Source organism: Theropithecus gelada, chromosome 5 (assembly GCF_003255815.1).
Source record: "Theropithecus gelada isolate Dixy chromosome 5, Tgel_1.0, whole genome shotgun sequence".
NCBI classification, from domain to species: Eukaryota; Metazoa; Chordata; class Mammalia; order Primates; family Cercopithecidae; genus Theropithecus; species Theropithecus gelada.
In genome coordinates this window covers 19,394,568-19,411,760 of record NC_037672.1, presented here as the reverse complement: position 1 = coordinate 19,411,760, position 17,193 = coordinate 19,394,568, and the positions used below count along the sequence as shown (strand labels likewise).

The 17,193-nt window shown below is 34.6% G+C and overlaps 1 protein-coding gene across 4 annotated transcripts in view; it reads right to left on the bottom strand.

The window, feature by feature from the left end:
* Positions 1-17,193, bottom strand: part of SLIT2 (slit guidance ligand 2) — a 370,015-nt gene that overhangs the window by 93,494 nt on the left and 259,328 nt on the right. For 2 of the 4 annotated variants that reach the window (XM_025385834.1, XM_025385833.1), the window contains 6 exons: positions 15,700-15,771; positions 15,134-15,205; positions 8,001-8,072; positions 3,760-3,903; positions 3,486-3,649; positions 2,489-2,512 (listed from right to left, as the gene is read on the bottom strand). In XM_025385834.1, the coding sequence (XP_025241619.1) occupies positions 2,489-2,512; positions 3,486-3,649; positions 3,760-3,903; positions 8,001-8,072; positions 15,134-15,205; positions 15,700-15,771 (548 nt within the window). The remainder of the gene's footprint in view (positions 1-2,488; positions 2,513-3,485; positions 3,650-3,759; positions 3,904-8,000; positions 8,073-15,133; positions 15,206-15,699; positions 15,772-17,193) is intronic. The other 2 variants (XM_025385835.1, XM_025385836.1) reach the window with 1 other exon arrangement.

The following is a 17,193-nucleotide window of genomic DNA, read 5'->3' as shown; positions in this document are numbered from 1 at the left end:
TCTTCTTGAAAAAAAAGGTGCCAAAGACCAAGACTAGAAGAAGGTACATCAGGATTGAAAAGGGAGGGTATTATGTTTCAGATCAGACACTTTTACTTACAGCCAAAATGGTGAATTCCTGCAAAAGTAAAGATCACCAAGAAGGAAAGAAAGAGTAATCCCAATTAAGATTAATATACATATTTATAAAACTAAGCTCTCTTCCTTCTTTCTTTATTGTAATTACTGAAAAAATAGCATGATGTGATGGGAATTGTCATGCTTTGTAAAATTTTATAAATAATATTTTGAAGCACGGTGGTCTTACAAGAAAACCAATGTAATAAAAGATGCATAGTGCAAATTAAGTTCTCGATTCCTTTAAAGATGAACTCTGCAAGACAGATTTTCTTTTATCACTGTAATATGTAGAGTGCCATATAAAATGGTAGTAGGGAGGTCCACACGTAAAAGTGAATGAAAAACTAATCATGGAGATCCTCAAGGACAATCATTAGAACATTTGGATTAATCCTTATGTTGTGATGTATACTTTTTAATGAACTTTTCAACTTATAAATAATGTTTCTTAGTGGAAATGGAATCAGAATCTCATACGAAGTTTGCGACGGTGAATATCACGGTTTCATTACATTTGGCAGTTAATGCCACAGTATTTATTGAGGATCTGGTGCCTTATGATTTAAGCTTCACTCCAAAATGAAGTAAGAGTGCACAAAGTCTAAATGACAGGTACACTGGGTATCTTGCAATTCAAATAATCTGCATTCAGTGGAACAGTAATAATGCTTATTTTATGGTGGCTTTTTAGGTGGACTCAAATTTTAATTAAAATTTTTGGAAAAAAGGGAAGGAGGCCCAAATGATCCTTTTGAGGCCTGGCTTCTGCAATTATTATGTTTAAATAATGTAAATTAAATTATCAAAACTTGAAAGTTAAGACATGATATTTGATATAAAAGATAATTTCCGAATCCTAATTTGGCTGCCGTCAGTAACAGGGAAGAACTGCATCAGAATATGTGAAAATAACCTCACTTTTGTTCTTTATTTAGTGAATTGGAAATATTAAACTCATCGATTATTAATTAAGTGTATTTAAATTAAATAGTTTAAATAATTTGGTACCTATTACATTACTGCCATAATTTTAGGATTTAAATCATATTAATGTTCTATTCAATAGGTCATCTGGTGTTTAGAATATGGCTTTTTTTGGTTAAATAATAGCTATTAGATTATTTTCCACTTAATTGGGTAAAGTAATTAATATTAAACATTGTCAATGAAGGCCAATCAACTGTTCTTTTCAACATGTTACTTGTTATGCAGCCAGTATAATACATACAATGCTACTGATCATTCAAGCTCAAAATAAGTCATATAACCAAATCTACTAAATCCATAAAATTATCCAAATTGTAATTCAATAATGGCAAGCAACAAATATCTCCTTAAAATAGAGACTAAACCCAGAGTTATTCTTTAGGAAATACGGAAAGGTAGACTAATACTGTACACTAACGCTGTAGAAATATCTTTTAATCTGTAGCTCTTAAAATATTTTATAGTCGAGAATATACCCAAGAGATGGTGAATGTGGCCAATCAATACTTAACATAATGGTTTAAAACAAACAAGTCAAGAGGCATTTTACACAATTGGCAGGCAAGGAAAAATAAGTAAAGAAACGTATTTTAAAGAGCTAGTTCCAGAATCATCAGTCTTGATAGTGTTAAGATTGAAGTGGTAAAACATTGCGATTACTTTTCTTAGACACATTCTATCCATCTGCCTAATTACTCAAGGCATTTTGAGACCACGAACTTCTGATGCTTTCACATCAGACATCAATGTTCTTTTTACAGACTTATATTGTAATTCCGGATATAGAAGAATGTAAAGTCATAAACAAATAAGAAACAACTGCATATAAATCAGCAGGAAGCTGCTGTTTTTCTACAAACAGTGAAGCAAAAGTAAAGCAATAAGAACAGTTTTTAAATATAAGAATCTATAAAAAAGTAAGTCTCATGGTGGAAAATGAAATTCTGTGTGTCTGTAACTGATTTCATGTAGAACGAGCTCTTTGACATCGGAAAGATCTCTGTCTTTAAAACCAGCTCAATTAGCTATATTTTAAAAACAGGTTGGAAGATCAGATATACAATGTATGGAGAGAAAATGATTTAAGTAGAAAGCCATAGCTTCAAACATTGTAGCTACTGTGAGAAATTTTAGATAATGCGCCAAAGTAAAAGAGAGAGAAGAAAAGGTGGAGTTTAATAATATATATGTTTAACATCAGAAGCTGCATGCAAAGGTCAGGTTTTCAGGAAACAGCTACAAGTGATATATGCATAAGTCAATCTATCTATAAGGAGTATCCACTGTACTTTCAGAAGCATGCATATCGGTTTTAGAAGCTATATTTTATAAGGTGAGGAAAGGGTGTCTGTAGTTAGTCCTACTACCGAGCAAAACCTACCTGGAATGAAATACTGTTCTTTAGCTAAATAAAAAAAGAGAAAAAAAAATAGAAGATGCACCTGAATGTCAGCAAGCAGAGATATGAGTTATATTAGATTAAGAATGGACTAAAGTTACTACAATTAAGTGAAAAATGTATATTCACAGCTGTGACTGACATATAATAATGTACAGTGAGTAGTAAATGCATCTATAATTATGGACAATAACCAGCTTGGTCCTTATATTAGCTTTTTAGTATGAAATTAACTGCCGAATGTGAAATACCCCTGGAATAGTTAGGTATCATACTACCAAACAGACATATAATATATTCTATCAAAAAAAAAGGAAAATATTATATCAAAGCAAATAGTAAATTTGAATGATGGAAACCTTCCATTTAATATCAATACAATGTATTCATATTTAGCTTTTTACAAATAAATGCAATATTCCCAAAATATTTTATAAAAATAGCTTTTGGAAAAAATGCATCCTCACAGTTGTATGCAAAATAAGAGAATGCAAACTGAGGAAGTGCATTCAGAGTAAGAAGCAAGGGATCTGTAGTCCCTCCTGGTGCCCCTGGACTTCTGAGCCCAAACAAATCGTGTAACCAAGTCTCAATTCACTTTCTGAAGAAACGAAAATACATTTAACTACTTGAGGTTGGTCAAGACAACAAACATGAGACTTAACATACTTCAAAGGTATTCTCAGCTAAAAGGCTCTTGTTAAATTTGAATTTTGGAAAGGTACTATGAAGTATGTAGGCTTCTTTTTAACTTGGTCAATAGCCTACTTCTTCTGCTCTCCATGGTGTTAAAATGTTACATATAGAAGTATTATTTGAACTGTGTCTACAGTTCTCTTTATTTTGCTATTCATGGGCAGAAGAAAAAGAAATATGGTTCTATAGTGTTCACTAATCAGCCGAAGGCCAGCTGCTTTTGTTAGGTCTCATGTAACCATTGTTGTTGGTCACAGGGGAAATTAACACGTGAAGAAATTACCTGAACAACGGAATTTCTTGCTTTTGATCTGTCCAATTCTTTTGTTTGCCAGGCGGCGGGGGCTGGTGCAACGGGCACCACTGGTCTCAATTGGGTTGGTATGGAGATAATCCGCTAGCCACTTGAGATGGCAGTCACAAATAAACGGGTTCTGGGCCAAATGCCTTTGGAAACACATACAGAACAGGTTTATAGATGACTTGCAAGGGACTCAACTCTTACTTTCAGAGTGGAAACAATGTCATCAAACGTGATCCAAATCACTTATACATACATAGTTTGAATGGCCCGAAGAGGTGAAAAGGTCCCCTTGGCGATGGTCTGAAGCTTGTTGTCATATAGGGAGAGAAGGTTCAAGTTGTGGAGATCCTGAAAAGCATCTACCCGAAGGCAGTTTATCTTGTTGGCATTCAATAATCTGTTTGATTAAATAGTTGTAGAATTAAAGTGTAGCATCTCACTAACTCACCTGCAAGATTTTGTGCTTTTTAAGAGAATCCAGCCGTGAAATATATTTCTTTAACCTCAACACTAACATTTTAACTTTAATAATTTAGGAATTAGAGGTTGGAGATGTGGGGTTTTACCACATAAAGCAAAAGTCATGTGATCAAATGAACCTAAATCTAGTGGTACTTACACATGTATTCACTACAAATTATTAATCATTTCCTCTGGAAGATGTAAGGGTGGAATAGTACACAAAGATGGGTGAGACCCAGCCTCCACTGGCAAGGACACCATAAAAATGTCCTAAGACACCATTAATCCCTCAAAACACTCTGTGGAAAAGTAGTTCAGGCTATTCTCAAAACAGTCGCTAGTGTGGTCCTTCTAAACATAGAAGAGATCATGTCACCCCTATCTCAGAACCACGTGACAGCTCCCAACTGGCTCTAAGCAGAAGCCTAAGTCGTCACAACAGCCTGACCAGTAGTCCACTCTTCAGAACTCTGCAATCTTCCCAGTTCTCTCCTCCTGGCTGTTTCAGCTCCAATCACTAATCTCCTTGCTCTTTTTTAAACACACCAGGCTCTGCTATTCTCTGTCTGAAATGTTCATCTCCCAGATGTCAAGCCTGCTCTAATATTGCCTTCTCAATCTGGCCTCCCGGACTCCTCTCCTTAATACATGCAGGCTGTCTTTGACCCCTTCCCAAACCCTAGCACTCTCAATTCCTTTTACTTTGATCTACTTTTTCTATTTTCTAAAGTATATATATTTTTTTCTGCTATACACAACTTATTTATTATGTTACTGCTGACTGTCATCTATATGCCTCCCTACCCCACAGTAAATCATCCATATGTCTCTTTCATTTCCCCTCCTTTCCCAGCTGCCCAGCACATACTGGGAGCTCAATAAATATTGGTTGTTGAGTGAATACTTTACAATCCTCTTGGAGAGTCACATGATACATTAGTATAGGCTGTAGTCGTATATTATAAATATCTGTTTAACTTTTTAACACAATTCCCCACAAACTCCTTTTTACCCCCTATATACTATGTCAATATTCTGTGGAACTGTGGTTTATGGGTTATACTTTGGTAAACATCATTCTTGTGGATGTGACTGTGTGTGAGCTTAGGTTTATTCTTCAGCATGTACTCTGCTCTCTACTTTCCTCAACCACCTTCTGAACTGAACTTCCACCCAACAAAGTACTCCTCCCTCTGGGTTCCTCAGAATGTCATTCCATGCTATGCAGTCTTGTCACCTGTTTTATGCAGACCTGCTTATTTGGCCAATGACAGTTTCTCCCTCTTCAGGAAGGACAATTTAAAAAAATAATATTCTTTTTCTCCATCCCCAACAGGCACCACTGGTCTCAATAGGGTTGGTATGGAGATAATCTGCTGGCCACTTGAGATAGCAGCCACAAATAAAGGGGTTCTGGGCCAAATGCCTTTGGAAACACATACAGTACAGTTTTATAGATGACTTGTAATGGACTCAACTCTTGCATTCACAGTGGAAACAATGTCATCAAATGTGATCCAAATAACTTACACATACATAGTTTGAATGGCCCCGGAGAGGTGAAAAGATCCCATTGGCGATGGTCTGAAGCATGTTATTATATAAGGAGAGAAAGAATATTTTTCTCCATGGGGATGGAGAAAATTTTTTTAAATTCTTGCCTTTTAAGAGGGAGAAACTGTAGACAATACTGGATACAGCATCAAGCTATATCTAGCTATATTTAGTTCACTGCTTTGATACTCAGAACTTTTAACAAATACGTAACAGCTCAAAAAATATGTGTCATGTGGTTTAGCTATGCCTCCTTATCTAACATACTAAAAATATTTTCTCCTTTGACAATAAAACGATCTCTGTGTTAACATGGGGTATTTCCGTTTTACTTGATTTTTTTAAAGGTGCTACATCAGCAACATGCAAAGTGATGACTTTCTCACGGTGATTCAATTGGCTGTGCTCTTTGATTCCCCGTCAGGAGCTGAAGTTTTCATCTTCCCTCTGGTATATGTAATACTTTCTTAAAAGCCTTCAAGAAATGGTGGGTGACAGGGGCTGCTGAACTCCATACCTCTCCACCCTGGGAGGAGAGTAATGCTGACCTGTTCTTTAATTAATAATCTAATTGAAAAAAGCAGTTAGAGAGCAAACAAGGACAATGAAATTGTGTGGAGCCTGAAGAAACTGAAAGATGTCGTGTTGCATCATCTTGCATCTATGCAGTTTGTACTCACTTTAACTCAGTGTGGCCCAAGGAATAGTAAATAAATATTAAACAACAATCTGTTTTGTTTCTTTTATTTCCCTGACTCTTCTCTCTAATATCTGACCAACCAAAACTAAGACACTTAACTTTACCAGGTTCTCAGTCAGCTGTAAAGAGATAATCATGTCATTCTTTCGCTCTGGCAGGCTTAAGAATGAGCCTTAGTGTAGAAATGAAACTTTATAAAGATGGCTTTAGAAGGTTTATCTATATAGATCTCCATATTTTATTAGCATGTGTGTTACATCAGCCACCAATAAGTGTGCATGGAAAGAAAAAGAAGGTGACATTTTATATATTGGTAGTAGATAGGTCAGTGATAGTAAGAGTGACTGTGAATAACTGGCACAGAGAGTAATTCTAGGGAAATGTGGAAGAATGGCAGAGAGGTTAGTCACAAGTAGGCAATACTTGGTTACAGCATCAAGCGATATCTACAATGCGTACAGACATCTGGACTGTGAATAGCATAATTTTATCAAATTAGTAACAATATTTAATAATGGAAATGCGAAGCTTAGAAAAATTTGAAACCCAAATAAAGTCATTAAGTAACGAAATCAGTATTTGTCATAACTCATTGGTCTATTGTAAAATAAATTTACTGGGTTATGTAGCACTGAGAAAATAAAGAGAGAATTGGGGCGGGGGGTGAACAGAAAGGAGAGCACTACACATAATAAGGTTCATTATTGTTTTGTTAACATTTTGTTTCATTTGTTTGTATGTGTGCGTGCTGGGATGGAATGTAAAATACATTTCTGCATAATGGTGAAAAAGTTTAAGACATGGATAATAGGATGTAATTAAGAATATAAGTTTATCAATTCAGGAATTATATATATAATATATGTTATATATAAGTATATAATACATATTACATATAATATATATAATATATATAATATATATGCACATATATATATGAAGACTGTGGGATTAGGAATAAATAGTTACCAAATAAATGCCAAGAAATAAATATACTCCAGAGGGAAAATAACACTGTATACATAAGAATTTTAAGGGAGATTTACTAAGAAAAAAATTACAACACAATTATCTTTGTATCTAAAGCATCTAGGCCAGTGTGTGCCCCAAATGAGGTCGTCTGTTTGATGATACGAATAGAATTTGATGATTACCAAGTTTTAATATTTGCATATTTTTTCCAACTTTACTTTTCATATGGGCATGCATTAAAACACATGGTGTTAAATCTGCTTTTTGCAAATATGTATGGTAAGTGCTTCTTTTGAGACAAATGAGCAGTATCTATTGTCTAATCAGAGTGGTCTTTGATTTACAGGTAATTCTCTCTCTAAAGGTTAGTCTGAAGACTACCGTGTGTTACAGCTCACCGCACACCATCTGTGTTTGAGGAAGTTATTGCAATACTGTGGCTCCTGCAGATTCTTTGGACAAAGGTTGTTGAGTATATCACCATATCTTTCTCGGTTCCAGCTACTGGTTAAGTTAAAACAGAGATGTTTCACAAGGACAGGGATTGTAGAAGCTTTAAATGATAGAGCAGCCAGAATGCATACATTCATGATAGTGTAGAGAAAATGGTTTGGGGACTACTCCAAAAAGTAGTGTCTTCAAGTAAATAATCAAGAATGTTAGCTTGGCTAGGCTAATCTTTTCTATTTTGTTAAACTGTATCATTTTGAGTCAAATTTTTCCAAAGCCTCCATAAAAATATGAGATAACAAACCGGCTAATATATATTATTAGGCTCGAGAGATGGAAAACAATCAAATACTTACAGGAGCTGTAAGGAAAACAGCCCTTCAAATAAACTCTTGGGGAGTTCTGTGATTTTATTTCCATAGAGGACACTGAAAAAAATGTTTTAAATGAAAAAAATTAGACACCGAACCTGCATAACAAATTCATCTAATACATATTTACTCAGGCATAGAGGAAGTTAGTAGGCAATCAATACATCATAAAAGTTACAGCTGAGTAAACAAACTTCATTTACAAATGTCTTTTGCCTGATTGCAGATCAGATAGATGCTTACTGTAGGACATTTGGAAAACAAAAAAATAAAGAACTCTCTCTCTCTCTCTCTCTCTCTCTATATATATATATATATATATATATATATATATACACATACACACACACACACACACACACAATTTCCACCTGCATTGCCTTTTCATAGAAATGTTTCCTTTTAAGTTGTTTTTCTACTCACACACATACACAGTTCATATGTAATAAGAGCACACCATATATAACAAAGAAGAATGCTAAGTGTAGAATCAAGAATAGAAGAGTACGTAGTGACATAAAAGTCCTCATGATACATACAACATTAAGTAAAAAAGAAGCATGTTAAAGTATTATGTTAATTTTGTTTAAAAAATATATACATATATGCACAAAATAAAAGGGAAACATATTTAGATGGCAGATGATTTGCCATCCAGAGGTGATTTGAATTTACATTACATATTTTTGTGTATTTTAATATATCTCTAAAATAAGCATATATTATTTTCAAAGATCAGAGAGATATTCTTTTGGGAAATAAACAAATGGTTGCCATAACATATAAAGAAAAAGCTGAAATGAGAATCTAAATAATTGATATGTTTGGCAGCAGTATATAATCTCTTTTTGAAAAGGAAGAAAATAATAATACAAGAGAAATGAATATGTGAGAGAAAAGCTGTTCCTTTTTCAAAATGTCACAGAGAGGTAAAGTATATTATAAAACGTGAAGAAAATCCTCAAAGGAATAAATAAAGCTGGGTGCTATTATAGTGTAAAGAGATATTCCATTCGTCTCTTTAGATTCCATGATATAACTATAAAACAGAACATGAAATTTTGTTTATAGAAAACGTAGATTTCTTTAGAAAAGTAAATCAATTAGAAAATAAACCATTTTAAAAATCAAAGAACAAAAGAGAGGATTCTATATTGTCCAGAACGAGGCAGAAAGGGAATCAGAAAAGGTAAAGCATGAATAGATATATATTTTGAGGTCAAGATTAACGGAAGAGAGGGCATTAGGAAACACAAATGAGTAGATTAAGATGGCACCAATTTGGGATGTTCAATTCAATATCATTCAATTCATTCACTCAGCAATAGAGATTGTGCACTTATTACATGCCAGTAACGTAGCCAGATTCTAAGTTTGGTGCTCAATTCAATAGTCATTTTTGAATGCCCATCATCTGCCCATGTCTCAGACACTGATATGACTGAGATAAAGAAGATATGGCTTCAAAGGGAAATCCAAAAGAGTAATTTTGAATAGTCAAAGAGTCTGATATTGTGAATCCACCGCAATTTAGAAAGGAACAAAGATGTGTACAAATTGTGGAGAACCTGCATGAGGATCAAGGGGTAGACAATTTAGTAGGTTGTTCACTTGAGACTTTTGCTTTGAAGGTTGGCCCAAATAGCAAGAAAGGAGAACAAGCTAGGAGATGCATCGTATTTATATTGTAGAATTATTTTTTCCAATAAATCATTGTTTTCCTTAAGACCATGTTAAAAAGTAACAGATGCTATTGTAATGAGACAAAGTGGGTAAACAGCAAAAAAGGAGAAAATTACACTAGGATGTAGGAAATCTATCCGTATAGGTATTATTGCTGTATGGAGTATTAACCATAAGAATAATAAAGAAATATTCAATGTGATGGGAATGACATTTCTCCAAAAAGGTTTAGCAGGACTAGGGCTGGGTACAGTATTTTACATAGCAATGAGATCAAAATGACAGCAAGGAAAATAAGTTAAAATATAAAAAATCCAAAGACCAGGATAGAGAAGTTGGATGACAGCCCAGGAAATAGGGCCAAAATCTATAAAAATGAGGGAAAGAAATATCATCACATAAAGATATAAACTAAGAGAAGGCCAGTGAGAATTTGTCCTACACTGTTGGAGGAAAAGAAATGTTTTAAAGAAATTGAAAGACAAAAGTGCAATCAGCTGAAAAGAAAATCAATACATGAGGGATGTGGATAATATCACCCAAATACCAAGAATGACTAATTGAGTATCTTCTCTACAGTGTATACATGACTTATGTTCAGCATACCACATAGACAGTATATACATATGTACTATTATATGTGTACAACATACAAATACTCTGATAGAGATTTTTTTTGACTAGTCTTTTGGAACAATAGGGAAATTTTAAGGCAGTTCTTGTACCTGCTGCTATAAGGAAGGCCAAGAATGTTAAACACAGTTTAGCCCTTGTGAGTTTCAGCATGAGGACAGTAAGAGGCAGCAATAGCTGGTGACCAGCATTTGAGCTCTCCTGCTCTTGTTGAAAGCCGGCGGAGGCCAGGCGCAGTGGCTCATGCCTGTAGTCCCAACACTTTGGGAGGCCAAGGGGGCCGGATCACCAGGTCAGGAGTTCGAGACCAGCCTGGCCAACACAGTGAAACCCTGTCTCTACTAAAAACACAAAAAATTAGCTGGGTGTGGTGGCAGGCGCCTGCAATCCCAGCTACTCGGGAGGCTGAGGCAGGAGAATCGGTTGAACCTGGGAGGCAGAGGTTGCAGTGAGCCGAGATCGCGCCCCTGCACTGCAGCCTGGGTGAGAGTGTGACCCTCTGTCTCAAAAAAGAAAGCTGGCAGAAGACAACTCCTACTGAAGAGAAAAAAAAGTCCAAAATAGCAACCTATAAGATGACTATCATGAAAAAAGTGTCATGGGCAGAGGCTTTATTATTCAAAAAAATGTCAGGGAAATTATACTTACAAAATTTTTAAAACGTATACATTTGAAAGTTATAACTCGAAGTGATTTTTATAAGAGTTCAGTAAAGATAAAGCAGAGGACAAAAGAGAGGTGCTACCTTTTAATTTTCATTGAAAACCTGTAGTAAAATGCAAGATACTGGGCAGGAAACTTAACAGCAATTTAGGAAAAGGTTGCCAGAAATCTAAGTACAGCGTTCAAGTCTTCTACTGTAGACCCCTGTGGAATTTGGGAGCTAGTTCAAGAAATAAGGAAATTAGAGTAAATGAATTAAAATAGTTTACAAAGGGCTAATGAAGAAAATGGGAAAAGAGAAAAATCATACATTGAGGACCTTGGGCATAAAGAAAGATTCTCTGAAATAACTGAGATCCAGAAACATACAAATTGCTTTGTATCAAGAGATGAATTTGCCATGGCCATACCTATTATCTCTTGATGTTTACTCTATAACTTTATCCTCATTTTGGAGATGGAAGAACTAATACCCAGGGAATTTAGTAACTAGCTCAGCCTCTAACTATTAAGTACTAGAGCCAGGATTTGGACATAGCCACCTAGTGTCCTAAAGGTGATATGCTTAGCAGTATGCTACATTGATACAATGTTTTGTTACTATAGAAGGACGTTTCCAAGTAATAAGCAGAAAACAATAAAAACTGTTTACAGACAATGCTAAAAACACTAGTATGCTGAATTCTTAAGACATTATTACTAAATATTATAAAAATCTTGTTGATGTCACATTGAAAGAAATTTTAAAATCCCTGAAGATAAAATGACATGATGTTTGGTTTTTGTTTCGTTAATATATTGCATATTATACTATGTAACAATATATTAATATAACATTATAATTTTACATAATACATAATAAAAATAAATAATAATGTTAATTAAAAGTTATAGGATTTCTTCGTAGGAGAGGACATAAAAAACATTAGGTAAATCAAGTCCACTTGTGTCTAAGAGATGCAATTTTGGTGATTACATAACTTGAAATTTTTATTTATTTATTTATTTATTTATTTATTTATTTGAGACAGAGACTCACTTTGTCACCCAGGCTGGAGTGCAGTGGTGCAATCGCGGCTCACTACAACCTCCGCCTCCTGGGTTCAAGCGATTCTTGTACTTCAGCCTCCTGAGTAGCTGGGATTACAGGCGTGCACCACCACGTTTGGCTAATTTTTGTATTTTCAGTAGAGATGGGGTTTCACCATGTTGGCCAGGCTGGTTTTGAACTTCTCACCTCAACTGATCTGCCTGCCTAGGCCTCCCAAAGTGTTGGGATTACAGGTGTGAGCCACCACGCCTGGCTGAAATTTTTATTTTTTAAGTAGAATGCAATAGAGGTGCTTGGCATCATATCACCTTCAAATATTTTCATGCATTTAGCAAATGCAGTGATTAAATTAATCTGTCTATATTCTTGAGTACAGTTCTAGAAAGGCATGGTATTAAAGTATCAGGTGTAAGTGAAACTTGTAAGCAAAATTTTTATTTAAATAAAGAGAGGTGTTGCAACTACATACTCCCAAGTACTCTGCTCCCTTCTGGAAGGTTTTAACTCCTGGTCACTATCATGATCTCCAGCACAATTCTTTTCTGGAAATTTAGCTTTCACTGGCTTTCCTCCCCCACCCTAATTATAGTGTCCCAGACCTGTAGTTACAATTGCATTCTCTTCATTACTTCAGTTTCAAGCACCCACTACTCTCCAGTCGCAGTGATATTTTTTGCTAATTCTTGAAACATCTAGCATACTCCTGCTAAAGGTCCTTAGTATTTAACTGTTCCCTCTGTCTTGAATGCCTTTCCTCTATATATCTGTACTATCTACACAGTTCACTCTTCAGGTCTTTATTGATCATCCTATTTAAGGTTTTAGCTTCCCCCCAACCACAACATTCCTTATCCCTTGTTCTGTCTTTATTTTTATTCATAGCATTTTCATCCACAGATAGATGTAATACTATAAATATAGGTAAATTTTATGTATACTATACATTTGCCAGTTTATCATTGGTCTCCTCCATGAAGCAGGGATTTTTGTATTCTGGGCACTCTGCATCTCTAGACCCTCTACTAGGGCCTGGTACATAATCGGGCCCAATACATTTCTTTTGAACATATTAACTGTGGATCAATGAAGAAGAGAAATATTGCAAATATGTGTAGTTATATATTTTAAGGAGGGGAAAATAACTTAATCTTTGGAAAGTGAACTCAAACTGTGAACATGACGAGGAAAATAATATGTGTGGTGACACGTGGGCTTTCTCTAAAATAACTCAGTTATTTGATTCTCTTCCAGTTTATCGGTTTTACAGTATTATGCAGGTATTCCACTTTCGGCAAACAGTTTGTAATCTTCCACGTATTGCTACATTTTGAACTGGAAAAACCCCAGTGACTTAACTCCCTCACTTAACTGCAGTTTACTTTATCCTCAAGTAAAGATAAAGCTTTTCTACAGCCTTCTAAGACAACTGGGTATGTGAGTGCTCTCACCACGAGGCCTTAGATTTCAATGTAGCAATCATGTTATTTTATATGTGTTAGCAAATAGCAAAAAGAGTGACAACACACTATTTTATTGTTTATTAGATTACATAATTTATCATCATTAATTACAGGAACCTGCTTATCAACAAACATAATGTAATTTATTGAGAGAAGTAACAAATTATAATAAGCTGTTCTATTTATAATTTACTTTTAAATATCTTTATATATTTTCTTTTAATTCTTACAACCACAGAAGTGTCAATTAACACTATTAAGGCAAGAGCTTACTATCAAACTCTGCAAGCAAGCTGATATAAATAAGAATTTCCCACTGATTTCTCTTCTTCTTGACATATAATGGTTATCTTTGAGGACCAAAGTTGTGGAGAATCAGGAACTGATATGCTGATTTGCCTTTTGTCCTTCTGTATGATGGGGAGGTTGTCAATGTTTATTCTGGATAGTATTACTGTTCAGAATGGTGCTAACAGTACTTTACGGACAATCTGACTGGGTGATCTGAGTTTTACATTGAACCTAGTTATTTTAGAACCTGACAGTATAGCCTGAGAGCAATACATGACTACACTCTATATTTTCTGCCAACAATTGTTCCTTTAATCTTGTGCTTCTTCTAGTCAAAACCCTCCAAGACAAAAAAAGCAAAAGTGAACCCAAGCGGATACTGCCACTTAAGCAACAGTTTTCCATTTTCCTTTTTAAAAATAAAATTGTAGTTTTTTTTTTTTTTTTTTTTTTTTTTTTAACAGACTAACATAGCAATCTGAACACTCATGTGCCCAGATGAGCACTTCGATCTAGTTCTCCCCTTGGAAAGCGTGCCAGCAATTTGTTCCACAAACTCCAGGGGTTTATCTGGGTCTCGCACGTGTGTATCTCGGCATTCTCACTGGCTACCCCTGACCTCTGAAATCTGAAAGATTTCGGCAGGAATTGACATCAATAAGAACCTTTCTCTGAGTATCAGCTCTTAAAAAATAAAAATGTGCCAGCTTCCACTTTTGAATTTTAAAATCTGATCTAAAGGTTACTTGGTGGACTTTTGAAGATTTTTTTTACAAGTGTGAAGTAATATTAATAACAGCTTCTATATATTTAAACTTCTTTAATTTACATAGTTATCTTTCTGAAGGTTCTCTTGACATTAAAAAGCTGTCATATTTTAAAATCTTTGTTCTTTGAGAGATTAAAAGCTTATTCTTTTAGGATAGCATTAAGGTGATGAAAAAGAGTCGAGGTTTCCTCTCAGTGGTCATCTTCAAGTGTTCTCAGCAAGACTTTGTCTAGCATTTCAAAGGAGACTGATATTGTCCCTAGATACTAGCTATATGCTTTCCAAAATAAATATTTTCTTTTTCTTTTAGAAATAAAAAAATGGTCAAAAAGGGGATCTGACTCTTGCTCTCCTAACAGCAAAATGATCAAACTGGTGAATTTTAGTGACAGGTAGCAGTCCTCCATAAAAATAATGGGATCCAGTAATGATTAATAATAATTAACATTATTAATAATTCATTATTCACAATAAACCCCTAAGAGTATTTTTAAACCCCAATTTAAAAAAGGTAGCCACTCTTTGCTGTGGTTTTCTGTTTTCCTTCAGTGACCCAGTGAATACTTACAGTGAATTCAGAGAGCGTAGTCCTTGGAAAGCATCTGGTGCAAGTTCAGAGATCTGATTATTGCTCAGGTCGCTAAGATTAGAAATAGGGTTAGGTTACATTCAATCGAATGTCAGTGAGATTTACTGTGGAAATAGCTACGTATGGCTTTTAAATGTTGGTTTTGTACTCATCAATACATGTACAAAATGTGCAACACTTAACATCTGAGGGATCCGAAATTTAAAAAAGAAATCATGCTTTAAAAAATAACCATTGTCTATTTTCCCATATAAGATGCCATGTCTTATTTTTGACAATAGAACACCTGAATATATTTGCAAAATATATTGACCATAAACATTCACATTTGTGTGAATCAATATGCTAAATTACAGAGACCTTTAAAATTACATAGTTTAGATATTAAGATTAAAATATTATTACAGAGCTAGTAATCAGACAGTCACATCACTTAATATTTAAGCTGTCAAACACTGATATACTCATACTTAGGTTTCTTTGCATGGTCCCATGACCTGTCTAATTTTTAAAATTACATATATTGTAGAATATTGTTCACTCACATTCTTCTAAGCTTTTTATATGGTGAGAAAGCTCCAGGAGGGATGACTTTGATTGTGTTCTGTTCCAAACGTCTGCAATGAAAAAAAATTCAACTTTTTAAATGGAGACGTGAGCCTTCAGACATGTTTAATTCAAGCTCAGGACTGATGTCAAGAAGTAAAATTGATGTTCTTCATGACTGATATATTTTTTTCCTGAAAAATAAGCACTAAATTTAATTTTTCTGTCCCTAAATGTGAAGCAAATTGGGATTAAAAACAAGGCAATTATAAAAATAATTAAAATATTCAGATTTTTAAGTACTACATATCCATCAATATTTAAGTCTGGACTTTGTACAAAAGAAATAATACCTTTAAGAAACTAACTTAGGAGTACATTTTAATTACCTTAATATAAATTGGAGAAATAGGTAGAAATACTGAATAAATCTATTATATATTTTAGATACAATCATAACTCTTCCACAAAGAAAATTACTGTTGAATATTAAATTTTATAAAACTTTTATTTCCTCTACAGAAAGTGTATTATAGGTTAAAAAAATCATTTTCTACTCACAAAATTAATTTTGAAGCTTCTTATGAGGCAAAATGTTAAATTATAAATCCATATATGCTACAGATACTTTCAGTAAGACAGTCTAGGCTCTGTGGATTCATTTTGTGAATATTTCACATAAAATCCACTGCAGCGAAGTGCATTTGAGCACCACTGAAGTATTTTTATGGTATACTAAAATCACAGAGTTGAAAATAACTCTGATATCATCTACTCTATGGTCCTGCTAACAGAGAAAGACAAGATTTTACCCACCTAGTTATGAATCAACGCACAAATCAGTAGATTTCATGAAGTCTTTGGTACATATTTTAGTCTATCAAAAAAATGTTGCTTCTCAGCCTCCTTTCTCTCCAAAGAAACATCATTATGATCATTTCCCATGCCCTTCGCCTCTATTCTGCTCTGTGTCCCAGAGAGCTGACTCCAGTGAACCATATATCCCAGGCTCACTTGCCAGCAGGCTGCTGTGAGATTTGCCAGTGACAGACACTGGTAGGGTGGTGAAGGGTTGGCGGAGAGGAGAAGCTGGGGTATGTCTTCCTTTCTCTGTCTCAGGGGATGTCTACAGAAGTGGTCTCGTCTCCTTCCTAATTTTACTTTCTGCTGGTGCCACCTTCTAATTTTGTAAAATACCAGCTTCTTCTGTCTTTATAGCCCTGGGGTGGTAGCAGTTTTTTCCCTGTTATCTTCCTGCAATTGTTTAGTCCATTCTCTATATTAAATCCCTCTGTTTTTCAACAGAAAAATAGAGTTCATTTTCAACAGGAAAATAAACCTCACCTAGCATGAGTTCCACTTTCCTGCCTGGATTTGAAAAAATATATGCATATATATATTATATAAATATATATATATGTGTGTATATATTTAAATATGAATAAATATCATGAAAACATACCATATATGTGTCATATACATTAATTCATTTT